The 14114-nt window shown below is 38.0% G+C and overlaps 2 protein-coding genes across 8 annotated transcripts; both read left to right on the top strand.

The window, feature by feature from the left end:
* Window positions 1-551: 551 nt before the first annotated feature.
* Window positions 552-10112, top strand: LOC127246583 (uncharacterized). Of its 6 annotated transcripts, none has more exons than XM_051268029.1 (39): window positions 553-694; window positions 799-880; window positions 1033-1124; window positions 1468-1561; window positions 1666-1773; window positions 2113-2229; window positions 2359-2509; window positions 2657-2904; window positions 3099-3287; window positions 3393-3469; window positions 3556-3673; window positions 3803-3886; window positions 3964-4059; window positions 4190-4291; window positions 4402-4470; window positions 4586-4681; window positions 4761-4868; window positions 5181-5294; window positions 5510-5593; window positions 5936-6064; window positions 6225-6423; window positions 6539-6682; window positions 6807-6850; window positions 6935-7018; window positions 7109-7177; window positions 7264-7340; window positions 7425-7494; window positions 7584-7733; window positions 7822-7887; window positions 8043-8187; window positions 8312-8376; window positions 8474-8539; window positions 8689-8782; window positions 8911-8947; window positions 9036-9093; window positions 9181-9291; window positions 9384-9451; window positions 9548-9683; window positions 9793-10112. In XM_051268029.1, exons 2-39 carry the CDS (start codon window positions 827-829, stop codon window positions 9877-9879), a joined length of 3900 nt encoding a protein of 1299 aa, XP_051123986.1. In that variant the 5' UTR covers window positions 553-694; window positions 799-826; the 3' UTR covers window positions 9880-10112. The 6 variants fall into 6 exon arrangements, with proteins under 6 accessions (XP_051123990.1, XP_051123986.1, XP_051123989.1 ...); XM_051268032.1 differs by having other exon boundaries at window positions 1048-1124; XM_051268033.1 differs by having other exon boundaries at window positions 552-880; window positions 3998-4058; window positions 4188-4291.
* A 1068-nt stretch (window positions 10113-11180) lies between these two features.
* On the top strand, window positions 11181-13743 carry LOC127246271 (G2/mitotic-specific cyclin-2-like). 2 transcript variants are annotated; one of them, XM_051267532.1, is made up of 10 exons: window positions 11181-11436; window positions 11540-11618; window positions 11692-11842; window positions 11945-12004; window positions 12137-12185; window positions 12272-12403; window positions 12490-12621; window positions 12698-13009; window positions 13094-13192; window positions 13263-13743. In XM_051267532.1, the coding sequence occupies exons 2-10, from the start codon at window positions 11567-11569 to the stop codon at window positions 13590-13592; spliced, it is 1317 nt and encodes a 438-aa protein (XP_051123489.1). In that variant the 5' UTR covers window positions 11181-11436; window positions 11540-11566; the 3' UTR covers window positions 13593-13743. The 2 variants fall into 2 exon arrangements, with proteins under 2 accessions (XP_051123489.1, XP_051123491.1); XM_051267534.1 differs by lacking the exon at window positions 13094-13192.
* Window positions 13744-14114: the final 371 nt, after the last annotated feature.

A 14114-nucleotide genomic window follows, 5' to 3' on the forward strand; every position in this document is an offset into this window, starting at 1 on the left:
TATGCGTTCATAAACATATCGAAATTTCGAGTGGCCCACGACAAAATTATATGCACTCTTTTGTCTACCTTACGTTCACTCTTAGATCATCAGTATCAGTAACGTCTTAATCTGTTTAATTCTATTTTCCTAATTCATACCACTAACCAAATCCCGCAAAAGAGCCCCAATTAATACTTTCTCCTCCCTATTTAAAATTACCGTTATGCCCTCGCAAGTATATCGGCATTTTAAACTTATTTAGCACATGGAGAAGGGTGTTTCTTGAAAGTAGGATCAAAAGTCTTTTCTTGTGTATGGATTTTCAATTATGTGACAGATTGTATTATGTTTTTATTTTCTTTTAATTAATTTTGATAATATCGAATTGACGGAAACACCCCTGAGTAGAAGGACAGCTGGAACACGTAATGCAGAGGATTATAAAGCTGAACACAGACGGCATCTCAAGCGTCGCAAGGAAGGGTAATTGTGTCATTTCAGATTTTTGTTTTGGTTCGATCTTCAAGTGGGTTTTCTTTCTTAATCGCCGCGAATCATTTCTACATCACACCTCCGCCATGTCTCCCCCACGATAAATACTGCCGCAGTTTATATATGTGTGTGCGTGTCTTTTTTTAGGGAGTGCCCTTTTGCATTGACTATCAGTATTGAATTGAAACTCTCCCTTTCGCATTCAGTTGTTCGGTGCCGGGTGACTTTTTTGTTTATTTTAAGGCTTTATGTCTCTCTCCTGCGCGCGCTATCACGCTCTATATATGCGAGCTGACTGATAGTTCAGTGTTTTTTGATTCCCAGTTGGATTGAAGGTCCGTAGCCTGCAACAATGGAGTTGTCGCAGGCGATTAAAATGTGGGTCTCTCCGCTTTTTGTCTTGATGGTGAGTTGCCGCCGGAATTCGATTCCGGTGGGTCGGACTCGGGACGAGATTGTTTCTTTTTGTGGCGTTTGTTTTCGTTTTTGTTTCTGTTTAAATGCTTGCTGAATGGGATGGGATTTTGGTGAAAATTGAGGTTTTTTATGTGTGAAAAGGTGTGGTTGTCTCAGGTGTTTATCGTGGCGGCGGCGGCGGCGGCAGGGCGGTCCGATTCGAGGTTTCTTTTAACAGATAATGCAACCGCCCGGTATTGTTCTTGCTGGTTGATTGTATTCAGCTTCTCGACTTCATTTTTCAGATTGCTGTGTCTATCTGCGGTTGTATGTGTGATTTTCTAGTGGTCCTCTGTAATTTGTTAGAGTTTCGGCAGAAATTGAAATTCTGTTTTGGAAGATAATTTGGCTTTTCTCTTTTCATTTTGAATGTGTAGTTTGGACAGATAATCTGTTGCCCGGTAAATCCGCTTTAGTTCTTGATGTCACAGTTGCAGTTTGGATAGTCTTTGTTGAATTGAAGAGATTAATCCCAATTTCTTTCCCCCCCCCCCCCCCCCCCCCCCCCCCCCCCCCCCCCCCCCCCCCCGATTTCAGACATTCAGAGAACTACTGTGCTATGTATGACATTTGTGGGGCTCGTACCGATGGTAAAGTCTTGAATTGCCCTTTTGGTTCCCCTGCTGTCAAGGTAAAATCAGTCACTTTGTTGTGTGGATTATTTTGATTGCGAATATTTCAGACTTGGTGTATTTGTTTTGTGATTTTTAAGTATTGGATTTACTTTGATGGCAGCCTGAGGCATTATTATCTTCAAAGATTCAAAGTTTATGTCCTACTATTACTGGGAACGTGTGTTGTACGGAGGCGCAGTTTGATACGCTACGGGCACAAGTCCAACAAGTAAGAAGTTTAACCATGTTTAGGATGTAATTGAGCTTAGCATGGCTGTGAGTTGACATTCTAGTATATTGGAATTAAGCAACTGATGATGATGTTGCTTAGAGTTGCATTTGCATTTCCAGATTGCATGATACTGAAAAACACATTGTTTATTAAGATTATTGAATGTGAGCTGAGAACTGAAATCCTAGAATTATAGCGATACAAGTTAATAATTCTGTTTCCCAACTGTGAATTTTGTAGGATGCACGTCTCATCACATTCATTTTGGTTCTTGATTGTTCTCTCTATCTCTCAATAAAAATAATTACTCATAATTGCTTAGTTTATTTGTTGCAGGCTATTCCTTTTCTCGTAGGTTGTCCAGCATGCTTGAGAAATTTCTTGAATTTATTCTGTGAGCTTACATGCTCTCCTAATCAAAGTCAATTTATTAACGTAACTTCCGCTGGCAAGGTCAGTTAATCATTCAACCAAATATAACATGATGGATGTGCTGTTTGTATCCCAGGATTTTTGCGATCATGCTGTTTGTTCATTTCATACTGATCAATTTTCTTTTCCTGCTTTCTGCTTTCTGTTCAGGTTGGGGATAATTCGACTGTTGATGGGATTCAGTATTACATAACTGACGCTTTTGGTGGGGGAATGTATGAGTCATGTAAAGATGTAAAATTTGGAACCATGAACACTAGAGCCATAGAATTCATTGGTGCCGGTGCTAAAAATTTTAGAGGTAAACTGGTTGTTCTGTCATTCAATTCATGTTAGTGAGTTGTCTTTAATCATTATGTGACTAGATGACTTATTTGTTTCCATTGATTTTCCGTTGTCTTCTTCTTAGCCACACTGAGGCTGGTTTTTATTTAATTTTTTCTGGCAGAGTGGTATGCATTTCTCGGTAAAAGGGCTCCTCTTGGTGTACCAGGATCACCATATTCTATTGATTTCTTGCCTGCTGCTCCATTGTCATCCGGAATGAAACCCATGAATGTCTCCGCATATTCGTGTGGTGATACATCTTTAGGCTGTTCATGTGGTGATTGTCCTTCTTCGGCAGCCTGCTCAAACTCAGATGTTGCTCCTCCTCCCAAGAAAAATTCATGTTCAGTGAAAATAGGGTCTTTAAAGGTGAGAACTTTCTTCCCACCTGCTCTCTCATTTTCTAAAGATGCTTGCATTTTTTTCTTCTCTTTTTTTTTTTTTGTTGACAAATTATATATACTTATAATTTTGTGAGTGAGATGGCATAGAAATTTGACAAGTTACATTCCTCAGTGAAGCACATCACTTGGAACTTGATTCATATTTTCTCGACATTGCAGCCAAAATGTGTTGAAGTTGCAATGGCAATTGTGTATATTGCACTTGTCTCTGTGTTTCTGGGATGGGGTTTCTTTCACAGGAAAAGGAGAAGGAGCCCCGAGTCTAGAACCAGACCATTGGTTAATGTTCCCAATGGTGGAGTTGTTCGCCGTATGAACAGTCAAAAGGATGAGAATATCCCAATGCAGGTGCATTAAAAAATGGTTAATTCTCTTTTCTAATTTGCGGTGACTTTCATGCCCCTTCTTTCATACTGAATCATGTTTGTCTCTCTGATCTATTCTATTTCTCAGATGCTTGAGGATGTTCCCCAAATTTCAAATGGTGTACAACTTTCAATAGTGCAAGGTTATATGTCAAAGTTTTACAGGTGATTTACCATATAATCACTAGAGTAGTCCTTGCAAGAATTCCTTAAAATGGTTTGCTCATGTTGTTGATGGGTATGTGACACAGGAGATATGGAACATGGGTGGCTAGAAATCCAATTCTTGTATTGTGCTCATCAGTAGCAATTGTTCTTTTGCTTTGCTTAGGTCTCATCCGTTTCCAGGTGGAGACTCGGCCTGAGAAGGTATTTTATGGTGTAATCTAGTACTGCAATTATATGGCATGTTTGTATCTAAAATTGTTGGTATTGCCTGAACATAATTTTAGAGTAATTTTACAAAACTTACGGAAGTCATTGCATGTATGATTCCAGTTATGGGTAGGACCCGGAAGTAGAGCTGCCAAAGAGAAAGAGTTTTTTGATAGCCATCTTGCTCCGTTTTACAGAATTGAGCAGGTACTACATATTAACTATTGAACATCGCTACGTCTTTACCTGGAATCATATTGAGATCTAGCACTGAAATTTGTTAGCTAATAATTGCAACAATTCCCGACACTGATAAAGACGAAGCACCAAGCATTGTTACTGATAGCAATATCAAGTTACTGTTCGATGTGCAAAAAAAGGTATTTATTTTCCGCTGTTCTTATTTATGTCAGACAAGTGTTGATTGCTCAAGTATTTTCTTGTGTACTTAATAACTATTCTACTGAACACAAGCAATCAGCTGATAAGATAATCTAACTTGCAACATAGGTGGATGCTATCAGAGGAAATTTTTCTGGCTCTATGGTGTCTCTCTCCGACATTTGCATGAAACCACTTGGGAAGGACTGTGCCACTCAAAGTCTTCTCCAGGTAACGCATTTTTATTAAAACCATGAGAATTTCTTGAAAGCTTGCTACTGTTGGTTTTGGTAATTCAGCTTTCAAGTTTCGATACTCACGGGTCATATATGTTGTGACAGTATTTCAAGATGGATCCTCAAAATTATGAGACCTTTGGTGGGCTTGATCATGTTCAATACTGTTTTCAGGTATTCTCTAAAGTCCCGTTTTTTATTAAGACTTTGAAAGGCCTTTTCTCCTTGTCTTTGGACTTAAACTTGTGGAGTTAGAAACACTTATTTGTTGCCTGGATGTTTCGTCTAGCATTATACGTCGGCAGACACATGTGCCAGTGCATTTAAAGCCCCTCTTGATCCAAGCACTGCTCTCGGTGGTTTCTCTGGAACTAACTATTCTCAGGTAAGTTTTTGGATTCCTTCTTGATTTTATTTTTTTGTTTTTTACACATAGGCAAACATGTTTTTGTCATTTCGAGCAGGCTACTGCATTCGTTATTACGTATCCTGTGAACAATGAAATCAACAAACAAGGCAATGGAACAAAGAGGGCAGTGGCTTGGGAGAAAGCTTTCATTCAGCTAGCAAAGGTTTGCATTTATTCTATTATTGGTTTTGACCCTAAGAGACTACAAATCACATACACGGGCAGAATTTTCTTGAGCTAATCCACATTTGATGTTGAAAGCCAGTGCAATCAATGTGTGCAGGCACACACACACAAACCCTTGAATTCTGTCCTTTCCACCTTTTGCTTTTAACTAATGTGGATTACAATTTGGTTGAGACATAAGAATCTGCAGCCAATGCCTCTCCGCCTTGTCTTTCCTCATGTGGGAATTTTCCTTGCTGAGTTTTATATAGTGAGTTCCAATGATACTAAGACCTGTTTTCTTATGCAGGACGAGCTCTTACCCATGGTGCAGTCGAGAAATTTGACACTTGCATTCTCAGCGGAAAGTTCTATAGAAGAAGAATTAAAAAGGGAAAGTACTGCAGATGCTATCACTATTGTGGTATGGATGGATCTCTCTCCGGAATACTAAAATCTCTATGCAATAACTATGCTTGTTTTCTGTTTGAAAATGATCGAACAATTCCTTTATAAAATGAATGAAACTCACACCTTTCGAATATCTGGGGATGCTTTCATGCTGATACAATGTGAAATCCATTTTTCTGAGATTAAACAATATGCCTTTTCTAATCTCACATATGCTTTCTGTTTCAGATAAGTTATCTTGTTATGTTTGCTTACATATCTTTGACACTGGGAGATGCTCCTCGATTCTCCTCCTGCTATATCTCCTCCAAGGTAAAACTCCATGAAATCTACATTCTACACCTTTATAGATATATATATGCAGATATAGATTCTTAAGTGTTACTTTTAAGTGTATTCTACAATGTTATGCACAAAATTGTTATGCACAAAATTGCTCGTATAAATTTGAAGCCAAAATTTCCTCAAACCAGTTTTATGCTATATGCTTCAATCAAATCCTTGCAATAAATTTAACTCGTTGCTGCACTGTGGTTTATATATACTATTGTTGTTTTAGATGCTATTCTTATTCATACCTCAATCATTAACTACTAGCATTGTCATGACATATTCTCTTCTTTTGTTTGATACTATGCAACTTCTTTTTGGTAGGTATTACTTGGGTTATCAGGGGTTGTGCTTGTCATGCTTTCAGTACTTGGATCAGTTGGATTTTTCAGTGCAATTGGCGTAAAATCGACGCTCATTATTATGGAAGTCATTCCTTTTCTTGTTTTAGCAGTGAGTTCTTTATCTTTAGGACACTCGAATTGCCTAACTACATTTTCTTACTTTCCATACAATTGACCTTAATTTTCTTTAATTATGGCTACTAATGTTTGTTTTGAGTTAAAATATTGCAATCTCAAAGACCAGGTTGATATTTTTCCATGTTTGGCAGGTTGGGGTGGACAACATGTGCATACTTGTTCATGCAGTAAAGCGTCAACTCGTAGAATTGCCAATTGAGGGACGGATTAGTAATGCACTTGTAGAAGTTGGGCCGTCCATAACACTAGCTAGTCTGTCTGAGGTCTTGGCATTTGCGGTTGGAAGTTTCATCCCAATGCCAGCTTGCCGTGTCTTTTCCATGTTTGCTGGTTAGAACTCTTTCATTTGGATCATAATTTCAATCATCTTTCGTTGTTCTTCATTATGGTGGTTGCAACAGCTACTTCATAACATGTTTGAATTTTATGTATGCTCTGTTCTCAGCTCTGGCTGTTCTTTTGGACTTTCTTCTACAAGTCACTGCATTTGTTGCCTTGATTGTCTTTGATTTCTTGAGAGCAGAGGACAACAGAGTTGACTGTATTCCTTGTGTCAAATTATCCAACTCAAATGCGGATACTGAAACTGGTATGCATTTCTTCAGACATAATATCAGAAATCTTTTTTTATTTTTTTTCGGGTTAGCATACTAACGTGAAAACACTGATTACAACGATACAAGCTAAAACAAAGAGTCTTGCTTAAATTTTAGGTACTCAAAATCAGAAGCCTGGTCTGCTTGTTCGATATATGAGGGTAAGATATATATATCTGATTTATTTGATGTTATAGCAATTAAAGATTCGAATATATCTAGTAAATGGAAGTGCTCTTGTATAGGATTTTCATGCTCCTGTTCTCAACATTTGGGCTGTAAAACTTATCGTCGTCTGTGCTTTCGGTGCATTCACATTGGCGAGCATAGTAAGTTACACTTAACCTTATGGGCAATTTACTTCAGCAGCCACTTGATTTTTGACTGGAGAGTTTACTTTTATTCACTTATCCACGAAGGCTTTGTGCCCAAGAATCGAACCTGGTTTAGAACAGCAAATTGTCCTTCCTCGTGACTCATATCTTCAGGTCTCAACGCCATACTTTTCTGTTACTTCATATTACTTTGCCTAATGTTAGAAACTTGATGTTTGTAAATGGCTTAATCTCAACAGGGCTACTTCAACAACATCTCAGAATACCTTAGAATTGGTCCACCGCTCTACTTTGTTGTGCAAAACTATAATTACAGGTATTTGTTTGGACTCTATTCTATTCCACTTTTTTCACCCAAATAATGAATTGTTTATCTTATTTATGTACTTTATTTCCTCAGTTCTGAATCACGTCAAACAAACCAACTCTGTTCCATCAACCGCTGTGATTCAAATTCTCTCCTAAATGAGGTGAATCCATTTTTGTTGACAAGAGTGAATGTTGGCTGATAGTTGATAATCGCGGCCCTCCAAAAACCTAAAAATTTCCATGTATGCAGATTGCACGAGCATCTCTAGTGCCGGATTCAAGTTATATTGCAAAACCTGCTGCATCATGGCTTGATGATTTTCTGGTCTGGCTCTCGCCTGAAGCTTTTGGGTGTTGTCGGAAATTCACAAATGGAACCTTTTGCCCTCCCGATGACCAGGTATACTGATCTTTCTCCAATCAGACAGTTATATTGTAATGTTACATGCAACTACCCGCGGAACACATCTGATAAAAAAAATTTTCAGCCTCCCTGTTGTTCACCAAATGGCGGTATTTGTGGGCTCAGCACTGTGTGCAAGGACTGCACAACGGTAACAACACATTTTTAGTATTTGTCATATTTTTCTACCATCCGATATAGCTACTTTGTTCTACTTTCATCATTTATACAACCTTTCGACTCAAAGCGATTGCAAATGACTAAGACATTTTTATGAACTAGTTCTAATGATGAAATCATTTGCAGTGTTACCTCCACTCAGATTTACAAAACGGCCGTCCGTCCACTGCTCAATTCAGGGACAAGCTGCCGTGGTTCCTCAGCGCCTTGCCTTCTGCTGATTGCGCAAAAGGTGGAAATGGAGCTTATACTGGGAGTGTTGAGCTCCAAGGTGGATATTCAAACAACTCTTTTCTTTTTTATTTGATATAAACTTAAGAAATCTCAGTGAAACAAACAACAGTTTCTCTGTAATCTCCGAAATTAATCAAACTATTATTTCCTTGTGTGTTTAGGCTATGAGGATGGAATGATCCAGGCTTCGTCGTTTCGGACATACCACACACCCCTTAATAAGCAGGTGCAGTTTCGTTTTGAAATGATAATATGTCAGCGTTTGATTATTTTTTATTTTTAGGGATGAATCACCGAAATTTTCTATAACTCCATTCTTCTAGGCTGATTTTGTCCACTCTATGCGGGCTGTGCGGGATTTCAGTTCGAAGATGTCCAAGTCATTAAAGGTATTTTTTGGCTATATTTTGAACCTTAGTTCAAGTAATTTGTAAATTGCTAATTAAGAAGCCGGAAATGGCTCAGTCAATCTAGTTAGAACAAATTTGAATAGCCAATATTTTGTTAGGTACCATTCTTATTCATTTCTTTGCTGCAGATCGACATCTTTCCATATGCCGTTTTCTATACGTTCTTCGAGCAGTACCTTAATATTTGGAAGACAGCTTTGATCAACCTCGCTATAGCTATTGGTTTGTTCTCTTCTTTTTCTAAGCATCTGCAGTTAAAATAAACAGTATCTATTCATATTTGTTGTTCCATATACATTTGTTCCGATCAATCCCGAACTTACCTATTTCTTTTCTTTACGCGATGATAGGTGCCGTATTTTTGGTTTGCTTAGTTATCACATGCAGGTTGGTAATTGTGTCCTTCAATAATGCAATTCTTCGATACCCAACATAAATGTTTTCCTTACAGATTACTTTCGCTTTTTATGTTCAGCTTTTGGATTTCGGCAATAATTCTACTTGTGTTGGTGATGATCGTCGTTGATCTTTTGGTAATCTTCATATTTTTTTTTATTTTTTTTGAAATTCTTTTTTTTCGTGTGTGCTTTGAAGATGAAACTCAAAACGTATTTTTGCAGGGGGTAATGTCGATGCTCCACATCCAACTAAACGCATTGTCCGTAGTTAACCTTGTGATGTCAGTCGGCATTGCAGTCGAGTTCTGCGTCCACATCACCCATGCATTTTTGGTAAGTTTCCCTATCTCGGAAACCTTAATATTCTATCTTCTTTAAAATTTCGCGCAGCGGGAAGTGAATCCTATTAATGTAATAAATGCCAGGTGGCTAACGGAGACAGGAATCAACGGATGAAGGAAGCTCTGACGACAATGGGGGCCTCCGTTTTCAGGTCTCGATTCTTTCCATTTTATGTTGCAATCGATCCCCTCTTTAATTGTTCTTCATAATTCTCTTACAAGGTTCTCGAACGATCTCTTTCTTGCAGTGGGATCACGCTGACGAAGCTCGTAGGAGTGCTCGTGCTCTGCTTCTCTAGGACCGAAGTTTTCGTTGTATACTATTTCAAAATGTATCTTTCGCTCGTGCTTCTTGGGTTCTTGCACGGACTTGTCTTCTTACCCGTAAGATCTTTGTCCATTTTATTACCGGATTTTAGCATTCTTAAAAAAAAGGTGTTTTGCGCGAATATAGCTTTAAGGTTTGTGCTCGTGGTTGTGCTCGTTTTGGCAGGTAATATTGAGCATGTTTGGTCCGCCGTCAAGATGCGTACTCATCGAGAAGCAAGAAGATCGACCCTCGACTTCTTCGCAATTTTGATTCTTTTTATTTTTTTTATTTTTATCTAATTATAACTTTCCTTAGCGTTTGTTTCTTGAAGATTTCTTCTTCGATAGATGAGGATTGAGGCAAACAACGATGTGTACAAATAATAGGTTAGTTAAGGTTTTAACTTTGACGATGTTGTCCAATTGTAAAGCTTCACTTTGGTTTTATCCTTTTCGACAAAGCTAAGGTGGTTAGAATTTAATGAATTTGATTATTTATAACTATGCTTTGAGCATTTTAAAAAATATGTTGAATCGTATAACATATTTATATAAGATGTAAATATATTTAATTGTGTTGTAAATTTGTTAAATTGCTCATATATTGAAAAGTTATTGAAGTATTATATGTTATGGTGGAAGAAAGTGCATCATCGAATTTAGACTTGGGATTACTTTTTAGAAATTGAATTTAAATTTAGGTGTAAATGATAGCCCAAATCCCCAATATGGATATTTTATATAAATGTTAGCATTTAAAAATATTAAATGGATAATTATTTTGTAACCTTTTTGTAACTGATCCTATGTATTTGGGTTCATTTCATTCTGAAATGGCCATTTGTAATAATATTTCAAGCCTTTTAAAAAAAATAATAATAAATTGGTTTTTGGTTATCAAAGCTCAATTGGGCATATATATAAATTTAAATTTGTAAATTTATTTTAATTTAAAATCTTAAAATGAATCAAGGGTGTAGATACTTGCACTAATATTTCAATTTGGGAATGAATCTGGAAATCAGGAAACATATTAAATTTGGTTTGAAAAATACATCTCCAGTCATCCAAATTAAAAAATTTCTTTTAAATCTTGGGATATGTATAAAATGCTCTTTTCAGGGACACCCATTAATTAGATAGCTACAGAAACAGTTTGCTGATAAATGACATATTATACCATTAAGTAGTAATTTTAAATCACATTAAAATGACTAAAATAAGTAGCCTCTTAATTGTATTATTTATTGTAAGGAAAAGAAAAAGTAAATTGAAGAATTGTCTTAAACACTAATTTAATGGAAATAAGAGCTTTATAGGAAATTAAATTTAGTATATTTTTTTTTTAATTTAAGATTATATTACTAATTATTTGAAAACAGCACATGGTTTGGGGTCAAAACTGCATTATTACTCAACCAAGCCGAAATATAAAATAAAACAATTGCAAGAATATATCCGTTAAGACAAAATAAGGAACAGCGCGACCTTTCATCCAACGGTCATAATTTTACTAGCCGTTATTTTCAAATTCATGAAAAAGGAGAAAGGAAAGCGAGAAAGAAAGGAACAACGCTTCTGTGCAGACATAAATCCGCTGTTTGCTGCTCTTCTCTCTCTTCTCCTATGCCGATGACAGATTAGGGCTGAGGAAGGAGAGATAAACACACACAATTCCTAGAGAGAGAGAGAGAGGGGAAAGAGGAAATAAAAAGCTTTTTTTTAAATGTTCCTATCGACTGATTTGACGGGTGTTTAGTTTTAGCCTCATTCTCTCTTTTCCTTCTTCTCGATTTCTTGACGAGTGTAGATCGCCGGATTTATAGAGGTGTCTTTTTTTATTTTTTAATTTTCTTGATTCTGGAGATTTAAAAGGTTTTTTCGTATTTCTGATAATGTGTGAAATTGAAATATCGTCCTCTTATTTCCAGCTTCTCTGTTCAAAGAATTCAATCAAGATGGGATCGGGCGAGAATTTTCAAGGTGTGATCCGATCATCAAACGTTCAAGGTACTTTAGAATTTCAAAATTTTGAAGCTGAAAAAGAAAGAGATGAAATACCCTGATGAATCTTTTCCGGCAGGTGCTTTGAAACCCGCAGCCGCCGCCGCCGCCGGCGGAGGTGGAGGAAAGTTCACCTCCAATAGTAGGAGAGCACTGAGTGAAATTGACAAAAACATCATAGCAGCTCCTCCTTATCCCTGTGCTGTTCATAAAAGAGGGATTCTGACAGAGTACTAATTTTAATTTGATCTTTCATTTAAATAGCACCATTGATTGATTTTAAGGTTAAAGGTTTTTTAAAGTCACTTGTTGCTTGATTTGTTCTCGGTCAGAAAAAATGGCGTCGGTATTAATAAGAATCCCGGTTTGCCAGTCCATCGCCCTGTCACTAGGTTTGTTAATCAGTCCTCTTTGTGTTCTTGCAGTATGTGTTGTTTTCGAATTTCTTTTCTTGTAGATTATCACAGATGATAAAGGGATCATTAAAGATCTAATCTTGATCCGTTGAGTGATTGAATGGTCAGGAAATTTGCTGCACAATTGGCTGGAAAAGAACAACAATCATCACTTGCTGTAAATTTCCATTTCCATGTCCATTGTAGAATAGATCAAAACGGCCGTGTTGGTATCTAATTTCCACCTTGTTCTTCATTTTTCAGGAAGTCAAGCCACTGGTTGAATCATCTAAGAGTGTGGACGATGATTGCATTATCATCGATGCTGATGATGATCTTGATGTACCTATGTTTGTGCAGCACACAGAAGCCATGCTTCAGGAAATCGATCGAATGGTAATGGTTTCTTCCTCTGTTTTGATTTGGTTTATTATATGAAGCTGCAGTTCTTGATATCCATCTCTCTGTGTTTGTAAAATCAGGATGCAGAAATCGAAATGGTGGACATCGACGAGGCGGACGCTGTAGCGGACATAGACAGCTGCGACAAGGAGAATCCACTTGCAGTTACAGAGTACATTGAGGACATACAAAACCACTACAGCAAAACAGAGGTCACTCGTCATTCCTGGTGATTTCTTGTGAATTTTCGACGAGTAATGATTCTGATTGAGGATTTGTCTGGTGCAGAGTTTAAGCTGTGTCCCACCGGACTATATGTTGAAGCAATTCGACATCAATGAAAGAATGAGAGGGATTCTCATCGACTGGCTGATTGAGGTCCACTACAAGTTCGAGCTAATGGAGGAGACTCTTTACTTGACAGTGAATCTGATCGACCGATTTCTAGCGGTGCAGACGGTGGTGAGAAAGAAGCTGCAGCTAGTCGGGATAACGGCATTGCTTCTTGCTTGTAAGTACGAGGAAGTGTCGGTCCCTGTGGTCGAGGATCTTATATTGATAACCGACAGAGCCTACTGCCGACAAGAAGTCCTCCAGATGGTACGTTGATAGATAATCAATTATATAAATACATAGACATCTTCTTCATCTTGTAATATACAACAATGAATTGAATTGGTTCAGGAGAAATTGATGGTGAACACGTTACAGTTCAACATGTCAGTGCCGACTCCATATGTGTTCATGAGGCGGTTCTTGAAGGCGGCGCAATGCGACAAAGAGGTAGTTGCAGGCAGTTGAAGAATGATGGATGAGTTAATGGAAATAATTGATGATTTGAATTGATGTGCAGGTGGAGATGGTGGCCTTCTTCCTGATGGAGCTGAGCCTGGTGGAGTATGAGATGGTGAAGTTCCAGCCATCGGTGTTGGCAGCAGCAGCGATATTTGCAGGTCAGTGCAGTGTAAGCGGGGAGAAGCAATGGAGCAGGACGTGTGCTGTCCATACAAATTACAGCATGGAGCAGCTCATGGAATGTGCGAGGCTGATGACGACATTCCACATGAAGGCGGGAAGCGGGAAGCTGACCGGGGTGCACAAGAAGTACAGCACTTGTAAATACGGTTACACTGCTGCCAGGACTCAGCCTGCCCTTTTCCTCCTCAGCCATCGCCATGGATGACGAAGAATGATAGCTATACTATAGTTAATAAGGATGCTCTGGATCGATGATCGATCTTCTAACATCTTATGAGAGAGTCTGTGTTGTTGTTAGTTACGAGCAACATAAGTTGCCCCTCCCCTGCTGCAGGGATGGGATGGGGATGGATGATTAGGGGTGGGGTGGGGGGGTGGGGTTTGGGGGGCCTCTTCTTTTTCTTTTTCTTCTTCTTCTTATTGACATTTGTTGTGTGTTACTTACTTTGGTTTTGGATAATGATGAGAAAAAGATCATATCACATGGTCATGGTACTAATATATATATGGTTATAAAATAATGCATTGCTCTCTTAAACTCCTCCAATTTTGCCTCTAATTGATGACATTTGCAAATATTAAAAAGAGAAGACTTGAATCCATCTCAGCTAGTAGATAGAGAGCAGCAGCAGTATTCGAATAGAAATGGGATGCTGGTAAACGATGGATCCAACAATACACTCTTGTACACTTCAAATAGGACCAACTCTCGAAATGTTGTTAGTTC

Source organism: Andrographis paniculata, unplaced genomic scaffold (assembly GCF_009805555.1).
Source record: "Andrographis paniculata isolate CXL003 unplaced genomic scaffold, ASM980555v1 Contig30END, whole genome shotgun sequence".
Classification (NCBI taxonomy): Eukaryota; Viridiplantae; Streptophyta; class Magnoliopsida; order Lamiales; family Acanthaceae; genus Andrographis; species Andrographis paniculata.